This window comes from Aythya ferina, assembly GCF_964211825.1.
Source record: "Aythya ferina genome assembly, chromosome: 1".
In the NCBI taxonomy this organism is placed as follows: Eukaryota; Metazoa; Chordata; class Aves; order Anseriformes; family Anatidae; genus Aythya; species Aythya ferina.
In genome coordinates, this window is record NC_140296.1 from 198640625 (window position 1) to 198663536 (window position 22912).

The window sequence follows — 22912 nt, forward strand, 5'->3', positions numbered from 1 at the left end:
TGTATTCAGTTTCTCTATGTGCTATTTGAAATTTTATATTTGTGTTTAGATTTATTTTTTTTTCCATAGGACAAGTTTAGAAGATAAAATGGAACAAAACCACATGCCTCTGGAAAAGAAAACTCATTTTTAATGAAAGCATGATAAAACAGTATCTGCATATTATGGAGTGCCACCTAGTGACTGCATGGTACCTGTGAGCCTGGACACCTCCAAACCAAATGAATTACTCTGAAGAGTTAGCACCAGTGCTGGATAGTGACAGGTAACATGGCAATATTCTGGTTGCTGGTCTCTCAGTATAATTTTATTCCTATGACAGATTTTGTAGCAGAGGATAGAAAACATCTAAATGCAACCTCTGCAATCACTGAAAGAATATCTTGTATATTTTAGCTCTAACTCATCTTTTCTTATACATTAATTTTCTTCACTAGTATAACTAGAAAAGCAATCTCTAATGGGTACTCTCAAATCTTATGCAGCTCACAGCCTGAATTTGTTCACTTTCATTTGCCAATGACTATATTAAAGATTACTTTCAGAAAGAAACAAAGATTTTCTGTCATCATGGGTAAATTTTATTCCTAGCCTCCCCAGACAGCCAGGGAGCAAATGCCACATTAATGTTCTATGAAAATGCACTTTTCCATTTGACACCACTGCACTGTGGTTGTACTGAGTTGTGGGGACTGTAGGGGAGTCTCACACCTTCTTTTTTGGAAGACAGAGTTGTGAAGTGGATTGAGTTGAAAGATGTAAATGAAAAGAGAGAGGCTCTCTCTGAACTTGTGTATGTGACAGTGCATCTGAGATCCTCCTGAAGGCTGAGAAAACCCACACATTTTAAAAGACGATGTTCTGTGACAATTCACACCGGTCCCCAGATCACTTCAGGGTATGCATAGTTATCAAACTGTATAGTCCAGACAAAATGCTGCACAACCCAACAACAATGGGGTAGGATTCAAACCAAGATTTAGTTTCTCCAAAGCTCATGTGAATCCTCAGATAAATCTTTTCCCCTCTGTGTACCTCAATTTCACCCTCAGTGAGATGGGGATAATGGCAATGGCCTCCTTAGTAAAGCATTCAGATCTTCTGGTGCAAAGTGCTTTATAAGAGCTATTACAACTGAGGAAACTTCAAACTGTGGATTAAGAACAAGACATTTCTGTGGAATAAGATGAGGGATTATACTTTAGAAATGTTATGAACAGGCGTGATAATTTTTAGCATGCCGTGCTGTTGGGTGATCTATTCAGTGATTCTGAATTTAATTACTATGGTAAAAACAGAATTTTTTCCTTAAGCTATCATAAAAAATGTAAAAACGTACGTAATTATTGAAAAAAGACTGCAAAGCAGATTTCTTCCTTAACAAGTTAGTTTGGCCTCTCTCTGTTCAATCCTGGCCCTCTTGTTTGGAACTATTCATGTTGCAAAGTAGTATCTTTAAGCGTATTTAAGTGGAATTATTGCCTTAGGCTTGATCTGAAATCTTTCTTAGCTTTTCAGTGTCATGAGGTATATTATTGAAGCACATGACACTTTTGATAACAGGAATTATCCTTGAAGTTATTTTTTTTTCATTTTTTTCCTTTTAATTGCTTATTGATGTGCTGCCAACAGGAACAGGAGCCACATAACATAAAGACAAGTCGTGAACAACACTTGGAGGGTAAGAAAGTCCAGGTACTCTGACCCTTAACTGGGTGATCACCTGGGGACCAAGCAACATTAAAATCTAAATCTCAGGAGAAATCTCTTGAGATGACAAATTCTTATAATCTTAGCATTTTTATGAAGCCCTGGCACAGAACATGTAATTCTTCCTGAAGCTGTGTGATTAGGGAAAATATGTTAGTCAATGAGTTTATTCTAGACCTGCTGGACTTTTTAAAATTGTGTTTTTAAAGGGTGGAGCATGTACAAAATGATAGTGGAAGTCCAGTCATACCTGTTCCTAGGAAAATAACATCATATTGCCCATCCTCTGCCATGACATGATCCACCACAATCTGCGTCAGCCGATAGTCCACGTTGATCCGAGTGAATACCGGTCCTCCAGTCACCGGGTAAACGGATTTGTACATCAGAGGATGGCGTTTTATAAAGCTAATGACTTCATCAGGAAAGTCTCTTGTAGATTTTATGAGTGGATCGTAGGTTTTGCTTGGACACTGAAAGAAAAAGAGAGACCAAGAAGTTGCGATGAATATTGTGAAAGAAATACCTGAAATCTGCAGGTTTTCCTGCTTATTGGGAAAAACATCCTGTCCATTTTGAAATCTCAAGGACTCTATCCAGTTCCTCAGCTACCTTGAAAACCAGAACACTTCCCTAGATGGCTAAATAGGTGTGTAAATTTAGTCAATTATTTCTTTACAGTGAAATTTTAGTCTCTGTGCTCTTGTTTTGTATTTATATAAACACACACCAATTCAAAGAATAGCTGCTAGCACATCAGCTATATCCATTTGTAAGTCACATTTACCAGTTGGATGGTAATTTGACTTACAATTTAGAAAGCTTTGTGAAGTTTTGAAAGTGTGGAAGCACACTGGGAAGCTCTGTATTCACTTCCAGCATGTGCTCCTCCAGTTCTTCAAAGGGCAGCTTTCTTCCTTATTTCTCTACTCTCACCTCTTCTCTTTTAATTTTTATCTGTCTTCAAAAGTGATTTCCCTTCATCTTCATTTTTATTTATCCTGCATATTCTCCTTTATCTTTTAAAATCACCTAACACTTGCTAATTTGTTTCATCTCACTATTTTTTACTGCTACTCAGAATTAATAATCTTGAATTCTTGTTAGTTATGTGCCCACACCTGCACCTACCTATAGATATATGCAAGCTTTGAAGAAAAAACTCCTGTAGGTTTTTATTCTTTCTTAGTCAGAGTTTTGATAACTTAAATTAGAAGATAGAGGGGAGATTAATTGCTTTTATAAGACAGCAAGAAAAGAAAAAGACAATGTTAGAAAAGAGATGTTTGATGTTGAATCAAATGCTAATGATTAATATTTATTGCACTAACAAATCTGCAAACACAAACTACTTTGAAACTATGTATAATTTTTTAATTTTATCACCAAATGTCTCTTAAAACCGTGTCCCAAATCCTTTCTGTTTCTTCATCTAGCAGTGCTCCTAAAGAGAGTAGGAGATATACCTTAACATCCATACCACTATCACCAGTAATTAGGATACATCATTGTTACTAACATTCAAGCAGTTCACCCAAGACTGTGGTGCATTTTTAACATTTTTTTCACATCATATAGTAGAGACAGCAAAATTTAGTTATAAACAATACACAAATGTAGGAAAACACCTATTAAAATATTTAGGAACTACTTGTATATTATACTATAATAGATGCCATCAGTAGAGGTCACTTTAGAAATTTGGTCTTATAAAGAAGTCACAGATAAATCCTATATTCTATTAGAAATTGTATTTTCTATTAAAACACTTTTGAAGCCAGTCAGAAATCAGGTTGTTCAGTTATTCTTCTCATCCAAAAGAAGCATTTGGACAGCATTACTTCATTTTTCAAAAGTACTGCTTTAAACCAGAAAAGTTCTCATGGTGGGATCGGTACATCTGCAAAGAATTTCACTTCCTCATTCCCTGCCCCACTCATGGGAGTATTATCATTTGGCTATTTTACAAGACAAGGAAATCAAGTCTGGGGTGAAGGAAGAACTGAATGAGCTATTATGCAGTCTAGCTCTCCATTTCAAGGCACAGATAGCTATAAGCAGTTAAAGTTGTTACATGCTTAATAGTTTTACTGTGTGACTTTCAACAGTAAATCTAGAGTGCCCTCTGCTGTCTAATATAGGATAATCTCAAATATTTAAAATGCAGGTTCTATTTATTCAGTGATTGAAGACTTCTTTTAGTATTTCTTTCAGCAAAATCACAAAATACTTCATCTGTGCGTAACAAAGGAGAGAAGAATAAAGTACAAAAAGAAAAGAGAGGGATGTAAGCAGAAATACTGTTGCCAGCTCCCTGCTCTGGTGTGATCAGAGATGGGTAGCTGCTCCTTTTATGAGGCTGAGCTTTTGCCTTGTGGGTGCAGTGAGACAGAAGTTGGTAAGAGCCACACCAGCATGCCCCACATTTGACTAAAGTTTGATTTCTCTTGGGAATTACTCCCAGAGCTACTGTGGGAGAAGGCCGCTAACAAGTGCTTTAATCATGCTAATTTTTCTAGACTGAAATACCCTGTATATTGCCTGTAAACAGAGGCCACAACTTTTTGGTGAACTGAACATCCTACACTTCGCATTTAGTTTTCTTGTAATAAAAGCAGATTCTCCAGATGCCAGATGATCCCTGCAGCTCATTATTTCTCAGAAGTCACTTTTCTTACTCTTCTTACTCTTCTACATAGCTGAAACTCTGTTCAGGCTGACAGCTTGTCTGCTACAGCATCCTTTTCTCCGATTTTGAACACTGTAGCCTCTTCCTCTTCAGGTCCAGACTACTGCTAATGTGAACACCCTACCCTCTGTGTGTCCCCCCGCCCCCCCCCCCCCCCTTTGACACCTTCCCAGGATATTCTATTTACTGATGGGTTTAACTCCCACCTCTGTTAGACCCATAACCCTACCTCCTCAACCACCTTCAAGTCTCTCCCTTCCACACTTTTCCAGGTGAGCCCAGGAATATTTGCTTTCAGGTCATTTTAGTGACCCATCATCTCTCATGCTCATCTGATTTCCTTCCCATGGCTGTCCTTATCTCTTTGTCATCCTTTGCTTTAAACTTAGTCTCTAATTTGAATCTGAGAAAGCTTCTCTTTTGAAGCTGAAGACACCTAGTTTTGTTACTGTGGTGATACTGATCCTGAATACTAATAAGATGAGCTGGAAACACTATTCCAGTGTTACATTGGAATGACACATTTTTATATATAAATACACATTTTTACATATGAACTGCCAATTTCTTATTTTTTAACACTAAGTAATCCCTTTATTTCCTGCCAGATGGAGCCATAACACAGGCTGTGAAGAAAGCAATGTGATGAAATGTTTTTTGTAGTGTGCTAGAAAAAAATGTTAAGATATGTAATAAAGTTGCAGTACAATCCTTCAGAACTAATTTCTACAAAAACTTTAGATTGCATTCCCACATCTCCAGCTTGACTTGTATTCTGTCTATGGTGCCAGTTAAGGTCTTGATGTTAAGATTTGTTCCAATATGTAGTGTTTGATATTATCCAAAACATTCACATTAAGAACAATACATACAGTGCCAAGAACTGAGCCTGTCCTTTCTCCATTGCTGGCGAACTGCCTTCTCACAGCCATGCAACTTCAGCCACCAGCAGCAAAGCTGTCCCCAGAGGCTCAGGACCAGCCTGGAACATTCCCTTCCTTGGGTTTCCACTGCCTGCTCTCTGCCTGGACTGTGGGATGCACACAACACACCCTGGAGCAGCAGGAGAGAGCCCAGCAGAAGTGTTGGTCTTACTGAAATGGGAGTCCAGACAGGAACAGTGCTTAGGCTCATGAATCATCTAATAACTTTTGCAAATTTCTCCACCGTCGATAAGTCTATGAATTAAGATATGATCCGTCACATACTCAGACATTTTTCTCAATATACAATTTAAAGTATGTCTGAATGAACTAACAAGATAACAAAAATTGGTCTGTATTATTGTTGTTGTCTGATAATTGCTAAAAGGACATTCCTTGCAAACCCAATTTAATACAGGTAGAAAAGAAGAAAAAGAGGAAAATCCTACCAAAAAAAAAAAAAAAAAAAAAGTTATCCCTAGGGGTTTTATGCTAGCTTTTCCGTAAGAAATTCACTTTTTGAGTAGAATCTCCCTTGTTCTGCTTTCTGCTATGCTTTCAGAAATTAAAGGCTTTGCAAGGTTATATGTTTAAGGTGAGCTGATTCAAAGTTTTTTGGAATCAACAGAAAGAAAGCCATGTTCTTTATCTACCTGTACATCAATTTATTCTATACAGAACCAGAAAAAAAATAAAAATAAAATAAAAATAAAAAATTATTCTTTGCATCCCCAACCATGCAGTAATTCACTTTCCCCCTCACTGAGTACTAGAGGTTGATTTCCCTTACATGTACATTTTCTGTGGTCCATACTACCACCCACTAACTCTGAGTTACAGGTCACATCTTATGGAACTTTGCTGATTGCTCACCTATTCATAGCTCAATCTCAGAAGTCCATTTCTATCCGGAAAAAAAAAAAAAAAAAAAAAAAAAAAAAAAGGAGTAGACCCACAGATCTTAAAAATGTCCTAAATTTTTGCCAAAAATTTATCAACAGAGGAAGATGAGAGAGCAATGGCATCATTTACTAAAAATTACTAGGATAAAATGTCTACCAATATGGAACTATAAAGCTGTTGAAGTATTACCAAAGACTTAAACCCTACCATGCATAATATAAGGAAATCTTTGCCAGTTTGCAGAGCTAATTTAGTAGAAACAAGAACTAAGGGTCTGATCCAAAGATCCACTTGAGTCAATAGGAACTTTTCCAATTATTTCAGTAGACTTTGGATCTCATCCTAAGACAGCATGACCACCAGGAGCAGCTGGGCAGGTGTGACCCTGTTATGCTTGGCCAAGGGAGATATTTCCAAAGGCATCACTAACTGTGTCATGACGGATGGAACAGGGGAATGAAAAACTCATTTGGGCCACCCTTTGGCAAAGTCCTCAGGCAGCTGTTTGAAGCTGTGTCCACCCATCATTACAGAACAATTCCTGTAGGTTTGTGCTTCCTTTCATAGCAATCAATAGGCTGCACAGAGATAAAGGCTTTATGGCCAAGTAAGTAAGTGAAGCAGCATGTCACCTCTGAAAATGTGAGTTCTTATCCTGGTGTATGTCATATGTGATAATGATATCAGTGTTTTCTGTCCGGTTCACATTTATTCACATCAGCAACACCAGATGCTGTTTCAGATATGTGACATCTTCCACTGGAGACAATAAAAGATTTGCATTTATATCAAATGTCACAGGAATACACTGCCAGGGATGTTTCATGTGGTCTACATGAGAGTCTGACTCCATAAAAGTTCTTAGAGTATAATCATTATGCTATCTCATTGGCTTCTGCTTTTGCAACAGACATGGGATTCATCTCACCTGACCTAAATTATCTTGGCTGTGTTTGAGCTGCAGAAAGGAGGTGACTGTCTCTTTCCTTCTGATAGAGAAGTCTAAACAACTAGCTCAGATTAGATACTTTTCTTTTAGATAGATGAAGTCAAGAAAAATTCAATTAGTAAAATTAGTACTGCTAGATAGGAATCTTGCAGGAAACATATTCACCATGTAATTTATTCTTCAAAGTTGTTTAGGTGTTCACTGTCATAAATGGTATGTTTATCTAAATGTTCAGAAGTGAAAAGTAAAAGACAAAAACAAGCCTCCAAAACAGAAACAGAGTTAGAATTGTTAAGAGTATCTCTATTCAATCATTCTATATACTCCTATATGAACTTTTAAAGAATCAATTCAGTAGTAACTTAAAGCCTTTCCAGTGTCTTCAGTATGAGCTCATTTTGACCCTAATCAGCCTGGACCAAGTCCTAAGCCCAGGTGATCTGCAAAAATACTTACTTATTCCCTCGTCTTTTATTTGTATCCAAATGCAATCATGAATTGGTAAATTAAGGCTAATCTCTCAAATAAAAGCAAGTAGGCTTTAAGCTAGCAATACTGCACATCTCTCTCTCTCTCTCTCTCTTTTTTTTCTTTTTTTTTTTTTTTCCTTTTTTCCTCTCATTTTATTAAATTTACAACTTAGTAGAGTGCTGGACGTGTAGATCTCACACAATAGTAAGATGTATGGTGTGACTGTGTTAACATTATATGGGAACCCTGGCCAAGATTTTTAAAAGCTGGTGCCAGAAGTAAGACTCCTAAACAAACATCCAATTTGCCAAAATCATAGTGCTTTACACCAGCCAGTGAAGTCAGTAAGAGCTGCTGGATCTAACACCTATTAAAACTGCGACAATTATTTGGGAATTTTGATTTAAGGTATGTAAAAAAAAAAAAAATCCTTTTCATTTTATTATGTATCTTTAATTCAGCAGTGCTGTTGTCTGCTGACCGTTTTAAAATAGAATGATGCTCCCTATGAACTACAAGAGTTTCAATTTCAAATGTGTCAAAAACCTCGTTTTAAAAGAGACTTGTCACATTTACCCTTAGACCCACTTAACAATGAGATTAAAACACATAGGCTAGGTGCAAATTTGAGGACTTGATAGCAGTGACTGAAGCAGGCATCTGCTGGGGAGATCTTGCAATATCCAGGCTGGAAACTTTCATGCATTTCACAAGCAGTACTAAGCACCAGACCAGCAAGGCAGTCTCATGGGATCATCTCAAGTAGCCAGTGTGAAACATGAAAGAATGGAATACTACTTAAATCTCTCTCATTTTGGGGAATTAGATGCCTTAGCCTGGGCTTCCCTTCTGGTGGAGGTGTCCATTTGTTCTAGACACATGGACCAGAGCCATTCTGGGAGCTCCCCCCTCCTTCCTGTTTGAAAGTGTTTTCACTTTTCATGGGATAATTAGGTCTCAGCTTAGCCAAGAGTAGAAAGAATATTGCTCAGATGTTAAGCAGGAATGGAGAAGATCTGTTTTCCACTGAAAAGCTCTCTATTTTATATTACATGCAGCAAGAACTAGAGAACCAGACCCTCCCTCGGAGGGAATGTACTAACTGCAGTCAGGCGCTAGTACTGACGTTGTCCTTTTCGCTCAAGCTCTCAGTAAATTAATGTTTAACTACGTAGGAGTTAATATGGCCATATAATCAGCATTCTCCTGCTGTGCAATGTAGAGCTTTCCAAGCTCCAAATGAGTTACATTATCAGTGAACCATCAAGCAAAAAGCAGAGAAACACAAAAAATACCTACGGCTAGTCGCTTCTGTGTTAAAAAGGGATCCTCTACCCACCCAACAAACTGAATTTTATGTGCATATAAGTTTAATGAGAAATGCAGGTTCTGAGGACTGAGCCACTGAGATGTAGCACTGAGGGACTGGTATGATGCCCAGAAGAACCTTAGAAAATTGGGTACTTATATTTTAGGATATTCTGTGATTTACATGACAGCCAAGAGATGACTCTTGGGGCTTAAGCACTTAATGTGCTGGTAGGGACTCAGTAATAATCTGTTCTGGAGAAGGAACTTCAATTCTTGAGTATCCTAAATATAGTGTGGCTTCTTTTCTGTACTCTGATCAGAGCTTCACAATACATTTTACATTTGGACATGCCCCTCTGAAACTTTAATGTTTCTCTAGAGGATGAACGTACTGTGCCTGTCCATCTTGTAAAGATGTTCACAACAGCCTTGCAGCTTAAGCCTGAAAGAATATGGGGGACAGCATATTGAGTTAGGTTCTGCTGGACACAGATACAGCCAAAATTTTAAATTAAATCAACGTCTAATCTCACTACACCCCCCCTAAATATGCACAAACACACACAAACACATGCACACACACAAAAATAGGATCCCTAACATTTTTTTTATTTTTTTATTATTAATATTTTAGCTATAGACTGTATTCCACTCAGTGTATAAGGTTTGTTCTAATGTCTGTCTTGAACCCCTTGTATTGCTTTTCCATTTAACACACCTGTGTTGCTGTTAGCAAAGGCTGACATAAGTGAACATTAATGTGAGGTTAACAATCTGAGACCAGCTAGGTGAGTGAACTTGACTTTGTATGTGGCACTTTGCAATTTTCTGCCGACCTCAGCACACTGGAAAGGTGACTGGGTTCGCAGCCTTTTGAAAGGCTGCTATGAATTGAGAGGTGATTCATGTTGGGGAGAACATGTTGGTACGTAGGAGAAGGTGGGGGAGGCTTTCTCAGGAAAATAAACCTATAAAGTGAAACATTTCACTTAATTAAGCAGCCCCATTTACAGTGGGAAGATCAAAGGAGAGAGGAATTGGAGAAGCAAAGAATGCAGCCTATCCCATAAAAGATCAGGTAAAGAGAAAGATAAGTCTAAAAATAACAAAGGAAACCTGTGCAACCCTCAGTGTTTTATGAACACGCTTATTAAAGCAGGAAAATTAACCAGACGTGAGGACAGGAGGAGGCTTTTGCCAGACAGTATTTCTCTGTGGCTCAGCCAAGTCCCAATGGGATGGACACCACATCTCAATGAGGCTTTGCACTGTATTAGCAGAAGAAATAAAGGGATTTCACTAAAGAAAGGAAGAAAAAAGGAAGAAAAACCAACTGAGAAAGAAAAGAAAAATTGAGGAAGATCACAGAAAGATCTGAGGGTAAAGGAACTTATTAGAAAAAAAAAAAAAAAAAAAAAAAAAAAAAAAAAAAGAGAGAGAGAGAGAGAGAGAGAGAGAGAAAGAGAAAGAGAGAGAGAGAACCATAAAGAATACAGAAGCTCAGAACCATATATTGGTATTCAGATCTGGAGTGGAAAGAGGTGAGATATAACACCACAAATGGAGAAAAGCAGTGAAAAAAGTCTGTGCTGGGCTGCTTCTTGTAGCTAAGAAGTCAATTAAACTGCAATATGCTTTGCTGATCTAGAAATCTAGATACATTGTACTCAGTGTTGCTTTGAATAGCAATTAAATACCTGGGCCCTATGACATACCAGACTATGTATTAATCTGCATCTTTAAACACTGACGTTCTTCTCAAAAGCTGGTCTCGGTGCAATAGTTACAGTTATATAAATAAACCAGAACTGCTGTTTTCTTCTAATTCACAGGTAAATCTTGTTCAAAAGTCTTCTGTGATTGCTAGGAGGGCATTATGAAAATTCTGGTTCAGAACACAGAACACATTTTAAAGGAAGTCCTTGATGATTTCTTTATCAAAGGATAATTTTCTGGGTGAAACCCTAAAAGACTGGAAGAAAAGTGGACTTGTTATCTGGGGGCAGCTGCAGATATGCAAGTCCAATTTTTTAGGCATCTAAAGAAGAAAAAGCAAAAGCTTTCTTGGTTTTCAAATAGCCCTTTGTACCAGGCTGCCTGCTGCTTGATTCTTCTCTCTCTCTTTTTTTTTTTTTTTTTCTTTTCCTTCATCTTCCAAACTGAAATAGATTTCAAGCCTTGCTTCCATTTAATTTCCACCATTTCCACTTGCTCTTTAACACTGCTGGGAAAAATTGGAGTAGAAATGCTGCATGCTTTGCAGCATCTGATCACAAGTCAGCCTGGCCAGGGTCTTGCAGGACGCCAGAGGGCAGGCAGACCCCACTGCATCACCCTTATGATGCTCAGCATTGCCAAGGCATGATATCATGGTCATGCTGGGAGTTTATCTCCAACACAAATTGCCACAGGAAGCATTTTGTCAAAATTTCGATATCAAAGTGGTCACAGCCTCTATAGTGAACAGCTTTATTTACTTAGGAGATAAAGGCAGCTGAGCAAAAAGTTAAGTTAGGGTAAGCAGTCTCTTGCTTCTGTGTAAATGTTGAAAAGGAAGTCAATGCCTCTCGCAAAGCCAAACATCAAAGGAAATGGATTTCCTAGTACTGCCATTTTTAGACTTTGCCAATAACTTAAAATATAAGAAATATAAGATTAGGGCAGTTTTGGCTATGCTAAGCTTTATGCAACACTTAAGTACAGATTAAATTTCAAAAATGCTCTAGTAACTAAAAACTGGACAGATTATCCCTCTTTGGCTTTGTTCTGTGCATTCCTGAATCACCCCATAGTTGGCAAGAAATGGTGAAATTAATCTTTATAGAAGAACATTTTGGCATACAGACACACTGCAGCATTCTGTGGGCATGTAACATGCTGCTTCTTTTCCTTGTCTTTGAGCCCTGCACTGCCCTTCCAGATCCCACCCTAAATCTGCTCAGATCCAGAAGTTTGGCCTAGTCCACTTCAGGATGAGAGCAAGGTGTGAATCCACCTCTTATTTGGGTACTCTATTTTAAACTACCAAGCCTGAAGTATGTTGTAATCCAAGCCTATTCCAGCTCAGTAAGACTAATGATAAATAAGTATGCAGCAATATGTTTACCTTACCTACATAGTAAATATTACAGATATCTCCCTTTAGAGAACTTTCTTCAGTAAAATCCACTTCCACTTCCCTTCTCAGCTCCTGGTCAGACAAACTCCTACAGAAATCCACTGGGTATAGAGTTCCTAAGGATTTTTACCAGACCATTTTCTCACGGCTGTTATCAGGTGTTTAAAGGAAGCAGTTAGAGAGTGAAGGGGTTGCTCATGGAAAATATCCATTTACTTTAAACTTTCCAACTTTTAAAATACTTTTGAGCATGGATATTCAAATCAGTGATAAAGATCAGCATTGACATGCTTCAGCTTGACATGTTTCCTTCCTTGTGAATCCCAGCTCAACCATGTGATGGCTAATACACTCAAAAATGCAATGAGCTTATGACCCATCTATCTGTGCAGAGTGTTCATCCTTATGGGGCACTGTGAGGTTTTCAAGAGAGTTATTTTAATCTCTTTAGATACCATGGGACCAGCTATTGTTCTCACAGGCACCATTTTTGTACTTAAAACTAAACGTATCTGTACTTCTTAACCAGAGCTGCGCATGCTAAAATAATAACAATAATAAAAGAATTAAATGTAATCTTCTTTTCTGGGGGCACCATATATTCTGCATGAGAGAGATGTGTAATCCCTTCAGTGTCTAAATTAGGAGCTTATTTGCTCCAGCAGTGCAGATCTTATGCTGGAGCTGCCTTACTGTTTATGGAAAGCCTTCCTTCCCCACCCGCCTGCAGTTCTGAGAGGAGATAATCAGAGCACATGGCATGACCTGCTGAAACTAAAGATGACAGGGAGCAAGGGAATGGACCAAACAGTTGGATCCACTGGATCCATTGGATGATGAAAAAAACACAAAGATACAAGAAAGGGTGTGGAAAAAAAAAAAAAAAAAAAAAAGGTAAATAAGCAAGATAATATGGCTTGAAGCAACGGTTACACAAATGCAGATGTCAGAGAAATAGTGTAGAGACAACCAGGTGACTTCTAGGCAGGGTAGGAGCAGCAGTCCAACCTCAGTAGCTCATATTTGGCTAGATTTATGCAGCTCCCTAGTACTAGTTCAATGAATACCAGACCAAGATAATGTAAAGATGTCACACACATGTCCTGGATAGTATCTGTCTTATTCTTAAATCACTGCTCTTTTACAGTGATTGTAGCAAGAGTTACTCAAAGTTTTGCTGATGTTTTAAAAGTAAATGCATTTTTTAGACATACCCTTTTCCCCCCAGCTGTAACGTGGGTTCATGCTTTTCCAAATTTAATATCAAGACAGAAGTACAGAAATTCTTTACTAAATTCTTTCAACATTTTTGACCTGATGGTTACATCTCAAGTCTAACAGATTTGAATTTAGAATTTTTCAGGTATTAAACTTCACTTTTCCTCCTATTACTTGTCTTCCATCACACAAAATCTGTAACAACTAGCTCTTTATTTCATTTCAAAACACAACACATGCCCAAACACACATGGTAGAATCAATGACCATATCTCAAGGAATGGGATTTTAACAAATGCAAAGTTAACAGAAATACAAGACTCCAAATAAAATACCTTATCATAATTTAATCCTCCATAAATAAATGTTTTTGGCTTTTTATAAAGTATTGGTGCCTCATAGGTGATCCTGACAAATGGAAATACAGCTGGACAGTAAGAGACCACAATAGGAGACAATCAGAAAATAAAAAGTCTGGACACAACGTTATCTCAGAGAAATGGAAAATGTATATTTATATATATAAACAGAAAAAGGGTAGGTAGAAGTCTGAGCTCTCAACAGAAGAGATAGGGTTGTGAGGATAATTTGAAACATCCTGAGTGGAAAATGTAAATTGACAATCCTTTGAGTGAAAATAGAAGTATGTAATTATGGAGACACTTACTGTACCAGGTCTAGGATATGGGATACGACCTTCATATTGCACCCATCGATGATCCACACTCTCTTTGTGAGCATAGGGGCCATTGAAAACAGCTCTGATATCTGCCATGCTGTACACACAAACTGCAGAGCCTTTGAAGACGGAGCTGCAAAAAGAAGACAGACTGATAAGCACATCTTCAGTGCACACCTCCTCCAGTGAATTAATTAATTCCACTGAGTGAGATGGGTTTTTGATCAATCCTGCACCTGAGAGTGGTGCTAAACAACAGACAATGTGGACAGGTCTGATAAGTTCAATGTTACTATCATTACAGTGTAAAGCTTTGCTCAGATGAAACCTGAACTTGTTAGCCTTTGGGATCACTTCATAGACTGTCATTTTTTTCTAGTGTTCAGCAGATTCCACATACCATTTATTAACTATTAAATTTAGAGTTTTCTACAGATAAAGGACATCCTATGTTCACTTCTGAAAGTCTGTATTTTAATGATAACACAGATGACGTGCCCGAGAATTAAAACTGCATTTACGAGATAATCAAAGAGTTAGAAATAAACATTTGTTTATTTGTTTATTTTCATATGTATTTTTCTATAAATAAATAAATAAGAATTCACTTTCCCAAAGAACACCATCCCAGGTTGTTGAGTGGCATGTATTTCAGCTACTTCATGGGCTATGTCATTAATTGTGTTACACTCAATTCAATTCTAAATATTTTTGTGTGATTATATATTCTATGGAGCCACAGTAGTGGCTGCTTCTTAGTTAAGGAGTGTCTTGGTAATTTTTCTTTGTAATTGCACTGTGCAGTATATTACCTATCCTTATTTACACTTAACTCAAAGATTACAGAAACAAAATAATAATTTCCTTCCTGACAACATTACATAAAGCACCTCAATAAAATAAACAGCTAAGAGATTCATTAAATAATTAATCTATCCCCAATAGATTAGTCTTCTGCATTTGTTTCGAGAGGTAAACATGTTCCTAATACACACCTTGTTGTAGTGAAGACTCCATATACAAGAGGGTTTCTCTCATCTCTTGTAGAAAGCAGGAATATATCTTCTGTAATGGGAACATATTTATTTATTTTTTTTTTAAATATTCATTGAACATTTCTGCATTTATCAATTATAATTTGAAGATTTGTAAAAATATAACAAATATTTATTTTTGTCTAACTTCTGCCATGTAAATTTGTACTAATATTCCGACGTTTTCCCATTTGCAGGTAGTCTGTTTTTTATATAGAATTATAATATTATTATAATAAATAATATACTTTCCAACTTGGGAACTACTTGGAAATTTAGTAAAATCAGAATTAGATGTGGTACTTTTCTAAAAAGAAAAACAAAAATGATCAACCAACAAAGAAATAAAAAAAAAAAAAAAAAAAAAAAAAGCAAAGCTGATGACAAAATAAGCCATCAAAGATAACTCAACTTACGCAGCTCATCAAAATGTGTGTCTGCTCCTTCAGGACCAGGTATCGAGCACACAAGCCTGGCTTTCAGAAAAGTAGTCCACTTGTTTATTAGGCTCCGTTGACCTCCCATATCATTCTAGTAAAAACAAAATGAAAAGACTAAATTACTAAAAAAAAATAAGAACAGTTCTAACACATGATATAAAAGTGCAGGACAACCTTTTTATAAGTAGCTAGAGTAGTCACTTCTCAGCTCAGCAATGAGCAATTAAAAACTCCTAATTATACCCAAATCTGTTTGCAATGTTCTCAGAACTGCTCCACAGCTGGAATGCTGTGAAGCATATGTTGTATCATGTGATTTCTTGTTCTCTGTAATGCTAATTTTTGCAATCAATGGTTCTTCAAGAATTGTTTACAAACTCAAAAATAATACACAACATTCTGGATAGATTTAAAAAAAAAGGAGAAGGAAGGAAGTGAGGCAGGGAGGAAAAGAAAGAAAAAGAAAGAAAGAGAGAAAGAGAGAAAGAGAGAAAGAGAGAAAGAGAGAAAGAGAGAAAGAGAGAAAGAAAGAAAGAGAGAAAGAAAGAGAGAAAGAAAGAGAGAGAAAGAAAGAAAGAGAAAGAAAGAAAGAAAGAAAGAAAGAAAGAAAGAAAGAAAGAAAGAAAGAAAGAAAGAAAGAAAGAAAGAAAGAAAGAAAGAAAGAAAATATGTTTATCATCTGTTCCTCTGTTCCAGAGATGTAAGTACTGTGTCATTTTGTTTATATAGTACACAGATTTCGGAAAAACAAGTACACAGCATTCAGAAAAACAGTCATATTATTTCAATAGTCTTTTTTATGGAAACATCATTTCTTCCTCCACAGAAAGGATTTTTTTTTTTCTTTAAATATCTTTTACTATAGGTTTCCAGGATATGAGCACACTTGCCCAAGTTCCCTTTAGTTAACAGAGAAAGAAAAACATCATAGAGGGTCACTTGAAAACTGAATTATCCTTCTGAAGAGTAGGTGTCCTTCTATTGACTTTGATCCTATGATCCCACATGCTTCAGTTACATAGGTGAAAGGATACACTAAAGGTACACTAATTCCATTTAGCTACATTTAAGAAATTAAGATATTTCTAGAATATTTAGACATTTTCCTTTTTTTTTTTTTTTTTTTTCTGTGAGGGAAATGGAATACGACACCAGAAATTTTCCCCAAAAAAATGAGCATTATGAGAAGGAATATGAAAAAAAAAAAAAAAAACGTAGTAATAGACTGTTAGGAAAGAAAAAAAAAGAGAGAGAAGGAGTTGTGTGGGAGGAGTGGCACTTAGAAGAAAGTTTTAAATTATAGGAAGCTCAATTTAAGTGTCTGTTTAGGAGCTTTTCTTCTTCCACTGAGTGTATGAAGAATGTACTGAATGACATTTATCTGTCCTCTTTGGCTCCAAATAACAGATGCATTTAGGTTCTGCAATGCTATCATAAATGCCCCAGGTTTTTCAAGCTGACATCTTTAAGGACAGTGCTACTCCAGCAGGAACCATGAATTCAATCCTGTAAGAGAAATGTTCTTATCGCCAAGAGTAGTCTCTCAACTGTAGGAGATGCCTTTTTATTTTCATTTACAAAATTTGAAGCTCATTGGGCCTGTGCTGTAAAATTAAGCACAACAAATTTGGTCATAACTATTCATTTATTAGGAGAAATCTTTCTTTCTTTCTTTGGCTTTGTAACTGTAAGGGTATTATGTAGTATTTCCATGGACTGTATTTGGCCCTTCAGGGCTGTATCATAAATATTAGAGGCATTCAGAAAGATGGTTTAATGTGCTGAAATTCACCTCACAAGGAGTAACACTTGTCTGGTAATGTACTCTAACCAGCTCTCCTTTTCATGCATTTGCTACTTTTAAATAGGTTAGCTCAGTTGGAAATGATTCTTGTTAATCTATCGCCTTTGGAACTCATGTTCTTACAAGAATTGCTACCTCCCCTCTTGATTTCCTGAAGTCCTGCCAAGCCTGGAGCTTTGCATTTAGCCAACAGATTTATTACAAAGGTGTCAAAATTAGCAGCCTTAAGCCAATAGGAAAAATAAGCTTTGCATGTGTGTGTTCTGTTCAAAGGCATGACAGATAAACTTTTTTGACTAATTAAACCCAAACAAAGATGCAAGAAAGAATCTTAAAAACCAAAAAGCTTTAAGCTTTTTCTTCCTCTGGCAATTCGGATTAGCTAAGGAATTCTCACATTGCAGGGCATCCACTTAGGTTTCTGGTGGATGGGGAACAGCATCACTGGCTCCTGAGATGTCTCTAAAAACCAGGCTAGGATCAGGAACAGGGGAGGAAGCAAGATACGATGGAGCTGCAGTGGGGGCAAAAAATAATAATAAAAAAGAAAAATATCTTTCTCAGGCTTCTGCCATTGCAGGCATTGAGCTCCTCCTGCAACAGATTGGAAAATACATACTTGTGTTTTACCACCCTTAATCCAACAGAAAATTTTTGTAAATGCTTGTTTGAAACATATCGGTAGTTCCACTGAGTTCCTAGAGAGTAGTGTGAACCAAATCCTGTTCTTGAAGGAAGCAGTTTTAGCAAGTGCTATGTTCTTTAAAGTATAAGATTCCACTGAGTATAAGATGTATCCGTATTTCCTCACTCTCAAGCCAGGACATGATGTTAACTATGTTACTTGAATGTAAAAGACATTAATACAGACATTCACTAAGTGTGTCTTAAGTTTGAAGGATAGATCCAAATGGTGCCAATAATACTGTACTATATACAAAGCAGCAAGGGAATTCAATGACCAGCCAGCACTTCATGATTTACTAAGTTCTTCTGAGGCCAGAGTGTTAAAAAAAAAAAAAAATCTTGTTGTAGAAATCAGACACAAAGGACCTCAATGGTTTAAAAATGTGTACTTGTACTGACATATTCACCAACATGCTTCTTCCTACTGCTTTTGCTGAATATAGCAAAATGAACATTTTCTACTTTTTTCCTTTAAAAAAAAATGTGATTTTTTAGTTTGATTTACAGTTATATAATACTCTTCAACTCTTTGTGTCATCTCTGAACAATGCAGTGTCTTTGTTTTCCTAAAATGTGCTCAAGATTCACTGGTGGATAAAGTGCAGGAATTGCCAAAGGCTGTGGCAGTTTTATCTACAGGTGGTGTTAGCTCAGCTCAAAGCACGGGGTTCAAAACCTATTAACAATTTAGGCATATTTGTGCTCCTGGGCTCTCAAGCAGTAGTTGTCTGAGAAATCTCTGAACATCTCTATACTTTAAAGGAGGTTTCCCCCCTCCTTTCCTAACAACATTTTATGGTTCGTATTAGGTCAGACTATAAGATATGTCTCAAAGCTTCAGCTGCTGGAGAACATGTGATGATTCACCTTCAGACCACATTAGTATAAACTCATTATCTTTGAATCATATCTGCCTACTCTGCTACAGATTCTTTGGACCACCATAGTTCATTATTATTGGCCTCTGAAAGGTTCATCAGAAGACATACATGTACAGCCTGAAAATCTGTTTGAGACTGCGTTGGTACAAAAAGAAGACAATAGTTAATATCAGTCTGCAATGAATTACTGATGTGTTCAAATACTGCAAGCTGGTTGTAAAGTATGGTATTTATATAATAAGATGTACAGGCTGGATAGTCAGTAGATAAGAAAAACTGGAGAGCAAATCACCAAAGCAGAGACCAGTCAATGCATAAGTGACCAGGAACAGGGTTTCACCACAAAGTTTCCACATCCTAAATGACTGAAGGACCAATTTACACCAAGCAAGAACTGGCCTCAGCAATGAGAGAAATGTGTGTTAGATTTGATTTATTGAAATTATTTCAGCCAAGAGACACTGATACTGAAGACAAAGAACAGTAAACATTTTAGGCAGATGAGACAAGAAAAATGTAAGTGAGGAGAGAAGGGGAAGGCAGAATGAAGAAAACCTTCATTCCCAAAACATTACTAATCTACTTGTAACAGATGAGCAGCCACAAGCATCTGAAATTTTATCTTCATAAATATCACTTCTAAGCACACTGGATTAGCAGTGTTTACTATAAACTTTGTTACATTACAGATGAAGGCACTTAGGACTGCATATTTCTTTTTGAATATAAATAAAGGTTTAATTAGCACTTACTGCTTCGTAATCTCACAAACTGTAACAGATACCAACACTTCCGCCTGAAATACCTTTTTTTAACAGGAAGAAGTGCCTGTAAAATCTCAGTTGCTAGTGTTTGCATGAGTTAGAGATTTAGATTATTGCCAACTAGAAGGTGGGCAGTTCAATCTGTCATGTGTTGAGGAAAGAATACCAAAAAGAACACAAAGACACAGAAAATATCTACAAAAGTTGGGAAGAAATCCAATATGATTTCAATTGAAATAAATTTAAAATAAATTAAATATGTATTTTTAATTAAAGATACTTTTATTCTACAGAAATCTTCAATTTTTATCTTTTTGTCATGAATTTGTTCTAAAAAAAAATAATAATAATAAAAAAAAAAAAAAACAATTACTACCAAGCTATTGTAAGAATTTAAATATTTAATACGCAACTTCAGTGAACCCAGGTTCATGTGTAAGTAAGGTTTTCTGAAAGCAATAAAGAATGTTGTTTAAATGTCATAATGCAAAATTGTGAAGTAAAATAAGGCCGTATCAAATGTCTTCCTTTGGAGACTTCTATGCAAATCTCAACTTCGTGGCCTGTAATTTATGTACAAAAGAACAAAACAATTTGCTTTTCAAAAACTCTGATTTGTGATAAATTACCAGATTATTGCAAAAATAAAAAAATTGTCAGACTACAGTCAATGAACAAATGATTTAAAAATTCACTTAAAAAAATAGGTTGGTCATATTTTCTATTCTATTTTCTTATACATAATATAGCTTCATTGAAATTTACAAATATATGTGTTGGAATCCAGTAGACAGGAAAACAGATGGCAGCAAGGCTAAAGAACATCTGCATCACTGGGGTTTTAAATCTCTTATTTGTTTGTGAGTAACAGTGACAAAATGAACATTAGAACAAAAAGTGCTGTTTTCTGAAAATCAATCAACATCAAAGATGTCAAACACTGTGATTCATAAAACTTTAAAGACAGTGATTATCCTGAACAGTCACTTTAAAAAAAAATAAATAAATAAAAGACAATTAGTGAAAATTCTAGAAACAGGTTATTAATTAGAGCCAGTGGCAAGATGCGCAAAAGGACCATCCAAAGCAAATTCCTGGCCTCAGTAAAAGGAAATATTGGAGAACAGAGGGAAAAAGTGCTGAAACTGCAAAAGACCCTGGAGCCTTTCCCTTTTGGGCAGTCTATCTAATTACAAAGCCATCAGAAAAAAAAATGCATTGCCCAGCAGCAAAATCATACATTACGAGGAGGAAGGGAGGCAGAGGGGACATAAACAAGAAAACAAAACAAAAAAAAAAAAAAAAAAAAAAATCAGAAACAAAACAAAACAAACAAAAAAAAACACTTCTAGCAGACTTAAATTATGTTTATAAACAGTGAAACAGCCAACAGCCTTATCAGTGGACTTCTGTCTTCAAATGTTTATTTTTATTTTTATTTTTATTTTTAATTATTAGGTTTTATTTTCTGTATTCTGGCCCTATCTGACTCTGTTAGGTACTGGCATAACACAGGAAAATAAGACTTCCTTCTTCATAAATTTAGGTTGAAAAGTTCTGTTCTAAACCATACTGATGTCAGAGAAAAGATTCCTCCCATGATTTCAGCAAGCTATGGTTCAGGTCCAAAAACATCAAGCAATCCATGAAGTGTGACTGAGAGAGAGAATAAAAATACACTTGCAATATAAACAAGAGAAAGGAGGTGCATGCAATTTAGATCTGTGACTGCTTGCTCTTTGCTATGGATACCTAGAGTAAACTTGGAAAGTCAGTTCATCTCTATGTGCACAGTTTCCATCTTCAAGTGAGAGTGGTGACTATTTAGTAATTCTGCTGTTTATATGAGATGACCGAATCTTTCACAGGGAAAGCTTCTTATTACAGGATTGCAAATTGCTTCATATAAGACACCAACCCATCTGGACACAGTAGATATTGCTAGTTTTGCTGTTTCTGCTGCTTAAGCTAGTTGATCCAAAGATCATGATGTGGTCAGGACTTGGCCTTGTGCATAATATGTTTTGCCACAGAGATATCCCTTGCAGAGTCTAGCCTGGCAGAATGGGATAAATGCTTCAGCCTACAGACTGTACATTGTAAGTTCTCTAACACTGCAGTAGCATCTGCACACAATCAGACAGGAAAACTAAAGATGTGAATGTGCATGGACCACTGATAGGAAGAGCCTGAGTCACACATTACCTCAACAAGAAAGCCTGGAATAAATTTAGCCTTCCTCCTTACCAGGGTCTAGGTTGGAAGAGACCTCCAAGATCACCTAGTCCAACCTCTGACTTAACAATAACAAGTCCTCCACTAAAACACATCACTAAGCTTTACATCTAAATATCTTTTAAAGACCTCCAGGGATGGCGCTTGAACCACTTCCCCAGGACAGCCTATTCCAATGCCTAACAACCCTTTCAGTAAAGAAGGTCTTCTTAATATATTGATATATTGATGCAACCAAGCATCAACTGGATAGCTCTACGGTGCTTCTCAAACTGTCTCAGAGAGCAGACTGACTGTCCCTTATCACCTCCAACAGCATATTCAGAAGTTCCTCTAGATTTGCTTAATTTGCCATGAAATTTTCCCCTACGCAAACCTGTTTACAGAGAATATTTTTATAATAATTTTCCATATTTTTCTGGAGAGTTGAATACCATCACCTCTTGAAACAGACGATCCATAATTCAAGATTACAGATGTGGAAAACCCCAGACTGCTTTTTGGTCCCTGGGAGCTGACACTCTTCAATACCTTTCTGAAATCATAGCCCATCACAGTCCAGAGCCTAATGCATACCTTGTCCTGCTGCCTGCTTACTGTCCCCATCTTGAGACAGTGCCATTGGTCAGGCACTTTGACTAAATGGTCCTCAGCATTAGTGCAGTGGATTCATTGCCCTCATACCTTTGTACTGGCTGGCTTCATTCCCTTAGTATAATCAACACTGATTGGTGCAAAAGGAGTTGGAGAGTTTAACTAGTATCTAGTATAGACTTAAGTATCTAGTATAGACTAGTATAGACTAAGATTATAGCTTGTGGATCAAATCATTTATTGATGGCTCTGCATGTACAAAGTTGATTGCACAACCAGGGTCAAATATAGATACTGAAACCAAAACAAATAGAAAAGATAAACATTTGCCTCAACCTCTGCCCTATATAAACAGCAGACTTAAGACAGGAGGGGCACACATCTCTATTACCAGAAGCATGCAGGAGTGCTGTGGTTAGTGGAATGCTTGTTTTTGACTTACGGGCTGAAATGAGTAAATGCCCAGAAGGACTGAATGAGGGAAGCGTTTGGCTTGAAACTA

The 22912-nt window shown here is 36.7% G+C and overlaps 1 protein-coding gene across 4 annotated transcripts in view; it reads right to left on the bottom strand.

The window, feature by feature from the left end:
• Positions 1-22912, bottom strand: part of SEMA3D (semaphorin 3D) — a 143468-nt gene that overhangs the window by 21175 nt on the left and 99381 nt on the right. For all 4 annotated transcript variants that reach the window (XM_084495289.1, XM_084495288.1, XM_084495286.1 and 1 more), the window contains exons 9-12: positions 15422-15536; positions 14967-15036; positions 13960-14104; positions 1961-2183 (exon numbers count right to left, since the gene is read on the bottom strand). In XM_084495289.1, the coding sequence (XP_084351415.1) occupies positions 1961-2183; positions 13960-14104; positions 14967-15036; positions 15422-15536 (553 nt within the window). The remainder of the gene's footprint in view (positions 1-1960; positions 2184-13959; positions 14105-14966; positions 15037-15421; positions 15537-22912) is intronic.